The sequence below is a fragment of the Gymnogyps californianus genome, chromosome 28 (assembly GCF_018139145.2).
Source record: "Gymnogyps californianus isolate 813 chromosome 28, ASM1813914v2, whole genome shotgun sequence".
Classification (NCBI taxonomy): Eukaryota; Metazoa; Chordata; class Aves; order Accipitriformes; family Cathartidae; genus Gymnogyps; species Gymnogyps californianus.
The window spans coordinates 5,411,105-5,416,782 of NC_059498.1; the positions used below are offsets into that span (position 1 = coordinate 5,411,105).

General features: G+C 47.8%; 1 protein-coding gene across 1 annotated transcript; it reads left to right on the forward strand.

Moving 5' to 3' along the window:
• Nucleotides 1–296: 296 nt before the first annotated feature.
• HOXB4 (homeobox B4) lies at nucleotides 297–2,396 on the forward strand. Its single transcript, XM_050911882.1, has 3 exons — nucleotides 297–410; nucleotides 515–941; nucleotides 1,699–2,396. Exons 1-3 carry the CDS (start codon nucleotides 297–299, stop codon nucleotides 2,013–2,015), a joined length of 858 nt encoding a protein of 285 aa, XP_050767839.1. The 3' UTR covers nucleotides 2,016–2,396.
• Nucleotides 2,397–5,678: the final 3,282 nt, after the last annotated feature.

The following is a 5,678-nucleotide window of genomic DNA, read 5'->3' on the forward strand; positions in this document are numbered from 1 at the left end:
AATCATTTTTACCCTCTATTGTAATTTCTTTTTTTCTTTTTCTTTTTTTGGGGGGGGGGGGATTTTTATTTTTCCCATCCCCCCTTTCCCTCCGTTCTCCCCCCCCGCCCCGAGCCAGGACACACCCCCGAGGGGTGTGGGCCGAGGGTGGTGGTGGTGGGGTGGGGGGTGTGTGTGTGGGGTGGGGGCCGGTTCTCGCCCACGGGGCGCTGCGGAGGCCGGGCCGGCGGGGCCCGGCGGCGCCGGGGACGGGGACGGCCGGAGGGGAGCGGGCGCCCCCGGCCGCCTCCCCGGGGATGCTCGGGGCCCCGGGAGAGCCCGGGCTGGGCAGATTTCCTTATCCGGGGATCGCAGGGCACCTCGCCATTGGCCCGCGCTGTCACATGGACTCCAACTTTGTTCACTTGACAGTAAGTAGGAGGGTTTCACGAAACAGGAAAACGAGTAAAGGGGGGGACAGGAATAAATTTTAGGAGAGATATATATTTTTTTTTTTCGTGTGTGCAATTCTAAGAAATTAATGGCCATGAGCTCGTTTTTGATCAACTCCAACTATGTGGACCCCAAGTTCCCACCCTGTGAAGAGTATTCCCACAGCGATTACCTTCCCAATCACTCGCCGGAATATTACAGCAGCCAGAGGCGAGAGAGCACTTTCCAACATGAAGCGATGTACCAGCCGCGGTCAGCCTGCAAGGAGCAGCTCTACTCGTCCTGTCAGAGCTCCGGCCACCAAGCAGCGGTGTTATCCCCCCGGGGTCATGTCCATCCTCCGGCCGGACTGCAGAGCCACCTCTCTGAGCCAAACCATCCCTGCGAGCCGGTCACCCCCAGCCCACCACCCTCCTGCAGCCAAAACTCTCTGAACCAAAGCCCTTCCAATTCCTCTTGCAAAGAGCCGGTAGTTTACCCCTGGATGAAAAAAGTCCATGTAAGCACGGGTAAGTGAACTAAAGTGGCTTTGCTTTATACTAAGTAGCACCTCAAAGTCTTGTAGAAATCTTATTGCACCAGTTGTAAAATAACCATTCGTGGAGATTTACGATCGCCTGTTTGCAGAGCGGTATAATTACATCCTCCATAAATTTTTATTGCTCTGCTTGGCCATGTGCCTTTGAAGTCTCTGTTACCATCCTCCTCCAATTTCTTGCAGGCTACTTTTTTTATGGCTGTTGAATCTTCATAAGTTAAGTTTTATGTTTTCGTAATTTGTATTTAAGTGGCGGGTTGAGTAAACTTTTACTATTTTCCCTCCCCCCCCCCTTTTTTTTAGTGTGATATTTAATAAAAAGGAGTGTCTGTGTTTGCCTGTTTGCATGTGTGTAGAGGGAACTTTAAAGATTTGGGGATAATAGAGCGATGCTCAAGTAGAGGTGTGTATATATATGTGTACATACACACGTAGAGGGCATGGAAAATGTGTCTAGGGGACCTTATAAAAACGTTTAGACAGGAATACACGTCAAGCAATGAGGATGGAGGTGGAGATTTGGAGATAGGTTCTGGGTGTATTTTTAGAAGGTTTGCGGTGTATTTTTTTGAGTATATCCCCCCACCAAAAGAATGTGTGATGCTTTTTTGGGGGGAAAGGACCCGTTAAAGGAACAGCTCAGTAATTCTTCTTCTGCTCTTTTTTTTTTTTCCTCCCTCCCCCTTTTTTTTCCCCCTTTTTCTTTTTCCTCCTTTGTGTTTGTTCAGTAAACCCCAATTACTCAGGAGGGGAACCGAAACGCTCCCGCACAGCCTACACCAGGCAGCAAGTCCTGGAGCTGGAGAAGGAATTTCACTATAACCGCTATCTCACCCGGAGGCGCAGGGTCGAGATCGCCCACTCCCTCTGCCTCTCCGAGCGCCAGATCAAAATCTGGTTCCAGAACAGGAGGATGAAATGGAAAAAAGATCACAAGTTACCAAATACCAAGATCAGGTCTAATTCTTCCAGCTCCTCTGCCAGCCTGCAGATCCCACAAGGAGGATCTCAAAACCGATCCCATGGACCAGCCACCAGCCTATAACTATTCCTTGGATGGATGGAGTGTGCGTGTTTGTGGGTGTGAGTTTGTGTGTGTGTAGGGAACACATGATGGTTTTGTTTTTGTTTTTTTTTTTTAAATGCTCCAAGAAGCGAGGGAAGGAGGGGTGCTCTTTATTTATAGAGGGAACAGAGGGAGACTCAGCTGCAACAAAGCAGAGCTGTGCTGTTGTGCCTCTCCTCCATTAAAAGAAGGCTGTAGATAGTAGTTTTCAGATTTGGCTAAGATGGATCCTTGTTTCATCTTTAATCACGCCAAGCTCTGCCCCATTTGTCATGTTTACTCTCCCGTACAAAGGATGGACCTTATGTCTGCTATTACCTCGACAACCAGCGCTCACTTTAATAAATGAGGCTCAGTTTCTTCAAGACGAACTGGATTTTCTCCCCCCCCCCTTTCTTTTTCCTCCTTTTTTTCTTTTCTCGCCTACCAGCCACAAACGGAAAGTTTCTGTCCCGCCACCCCAAAGACGCGGCGGTTCTAGCACAGCCCTGCGATGGAGAAAAAAACCAACAAACACAACCAAAACCCCCGCCGGGCACGGAGCGGGGGGAGCGGGGGGCTCTCGGACACTGCGTTGGTCGTGCGTGGGAGTGGGGGGGACGACACTCGGGGTAAAAAAGGGGAAATTAGGTCAAGTGGGTGGTGGACAAAGAAAGCAAGAAGATGGAGAGTGATGTAAGAAACCCCCCCCTGCCATTTTTTTTGAGCCCAGCAGGTTAATTGTGAGTCTGGGAAAGGGGGGTGGGAGGGGAGAGGGGAAAGCAAGGGGTTTAGGTTAGAAACTGGGTGATAAGCAGTGGCACCTGAATTCACCCCTGCAGCCCAGGGAAATGGGGGGGGGGGGGGCTCCTCTCCCGCTGTCTAGCCCAGTTTTGTATTGAAAATGTGAATTACGGACGGAGGGGTGAGGGCTCGCCCCTCCTGGGGTGAGCACGGGGTGAGGCGGGGGTTTGGCGAGGCTCCCCCCGACACCCCGCCCGGCCCGGCCGCCTCCATCCCCTCCCTTTGTCCTTCGGGATGTCCAGGATTACCTGTAAATAGCAGAGAAAAGGAACGACAAAAAAAAAGCGCAATTGGAAATAAATTTTTTCATTGTGAATCTGACCCTGTGTGGTTTTTGGGGGGGGGGATTGTCTTTTTGTTCTGGTGAGAAAAAAAAACCCCTATTTTAAAGAAATTAATTAAACAGCACGTTTCTTTTTTACAGGGAATTCTGTTGTCAATGGCACAGCCTCAACTCCCTAATGAAAACAAAAGATGTTTGACTAGGGTATATCAGCCTTAAGTACTGCTAAGCCTTACATATTATGATTTATTTGTTCTAAGCATATATTAATATGCTCTTCCCAAACTGGTCTCAGACAAAACAGAGGTAGTCATTAGCACTTTGCTTTGCTGTAAGGAATGGATGTAGCGTTGTATTTCTCTAGAGAGACTTCTCGATTTAAAAAAAAAAAAAACCAAAACTCTCCTTCTCCAAGGTAGTGAATGCATTAATGAGTCTAATTTTTGCACAGATGTTTCTCGGTGTTTGCAGGTTTTCTGTGTATTTTTATATTACAAAGGAGCTGGCTCCTGCGATAGCTCATAGCCTGACAAGCAAATAGATAATCAAGAAGACAAATGGCTTCTTTTGTGAGCCGCAGCTCTTGTATTAATTTTCATTTTCTTTCTCATAGAAAGTATCGAAAATACTGTTCAGGACGAAATAACATTCCAGTTCTAAGTTACAAATATAAAAAAAAAGAAACTGTGGTGTGCAGGCGGGTCCGCAGGGGGAGGAAGCCTCCGCACCAGCTGAAGAAAATAATCATTTTCTTATACTTGCCTCTAAAATAAAATGGCTTTTGCTTATTTGTCCCATGTTCGCGGAATTCTCCGAGACCCCCCATCAGGACCGAAATATTCCCCCGCATTATTCAGAAACAAAGGCAGGGCTTGAAATATTTAAAGCCAGAGTGTGTTTATGCGTTATTCCTTTAGTCGTAGTAAGTCACCGCACGACCACCTTGCAAATAAAGTGTCCTCAAAAGTCTCCCTGCCCCCAGCTCAAACAAAGGGCCGTTAGATTTTTCTTTCTATTGACATTTTAATACTTTAAAATAATATTAATGTAGTCACATGGTACAGATCTGTTACACGCTCTGATATAGAAGAAATGGATTTATGGATGTATTTTTGGTTAACTATCGCATTTTTAGAGGTAGCAACTGCAAACCTTCAAAGTTTCTTTTCTTTTTTTTTCCCAGGGAGGGTGGCAAGGGCTGTATTTTATTGTAATGCCTGAGGTTGGGGTGTTTTGTTGTTGTTGTTGCATTTTATTTTACTGTTTCTCTCTTTGATCTGCTGGGGTTGTAAAGAGGGTGTTATTTTCAAGATAGTGCTTCTAAGAATGGCAAAAAATCGTTCTTTAAAAAAAAAAAAAAGCATATGCTTCCAGGAATGCGGGGTCTATAGAAGCAAATCAAAGCTGGAAAGTATGAATAGAATAGAAGGGGGAGAAAAGAAGATTTCTATAGGACCTAAAAGTTCACAGCCATTATAAGCAGACAGAAGCCAAGAAAAATGCGAGAATTATACAGAAAATCATTAATCACTTCTTTTCTTTAAATACTTATCCTTTTCCCATTGTTATTCAACAGCAAATCTCCGCAGACCGTCTGTTGGGAAAAAAGCACCCGGAGTCCTACAAGAATCTTCAGGGGAAATAATAATATTAATAATAAAATCTGGATCGTAAAGGTGAAAGCTTTATTTTTGGGGGAGAAAAACAAAACCAAAACCCCCCCAAGCCACCCCCTCCCCCAGACCTCTCACTTTGGAAGAAACCACCCAAACCATGAGGGCCGTCTCTGGGGCGTTGGAAAAAGGATGTGGGAGCGAACCAGGTAACAGAGCTGCTCTCTTGGCATGCATTTCTGATCGGTTTATTGCCTCCTTTCACGAGAAAGCTGGGGGAAAGCAAAAGAAAAAAGGAGCTAAAAAAAAAAAAGGCAGAAAGAAAAACAACACGTGAATTCTTGTGCGGGGTTTTCCTTCTGTTTTCTCGTTTTATTTTGACCGATGTGAGCGAGGGGAGCGGGCAGAGAAAGTTTGCAGGCGGGTTACTTGTGGCGAGAGGGTTTTTTCCCTCCTCGATCTGGGGCTGTGTGTGTTTGGGGCTCGGCCCTGCGGAGCTTTGCTGCGGAACCCCGGGCAGGGCGGCGGGGGGGTGGCGGGGCCCCTCGAGTGGGAGGTTTGGGGGGTTACCCCCCTTGGTTCCTTTTTTATTATTATTATTTTCTCTTTTTTTCCCTTTTTTTCCAAGCAACATCTCCCTGCCCGTGTCACGGGCCGGTTTGGGGAGGGATTGGCAGAGTGTCCCAAAGGGGACAGAGCGCCGGGGGTGCGGGTGTCCCGGGGTGCGGGTGTCCAGGGGTGAGGATGTCCCGAGGGGTGTGGGTGTCCCGGGGGTGTGTGTGTTCCACGAGTGTCGGTGTTCTGGGGGTGCTGGCGGTCCGGGGGGTTGCTGCCCCATCCCGGGAGCGGTGCGGGAATACCGTGGCGAAGGAAAGGGGTGAAAATTGGGGAGACAAAATCCAGCGCTGGCAAGCCCCGATCGGGGGATAGAGTTCACGCAGAGGACACGTTTTCTAGGCGATT

What these genes read in the sequence shown, in the direction of transcription:
- HOXB4 (XM_050911882.1), top strand. Translation starts at nt 297, where the DNA reads ATGCTCGGGGCCCCGGGAGAGCCCGGGCTGGGCAGATTTCCTTATCCG. An exon ending in CCAACTTTGTTCACTTGACA is followed by an intron (nt 411 to 514) that starts GTAAGTAGGAGG and finishes TGCAATTCTAAG; the next exon opens with AAATTAATGGCCATGAGCTC. An exon ending in AAAAGTCCATGTAAGCACGG is followed by an intron (nt 942 to 1,698) that starts GTAAGTGAACTA and finishes GTGTTTGTTCAG; the next exon opens with TAAACCCCAATTACTCAGGA.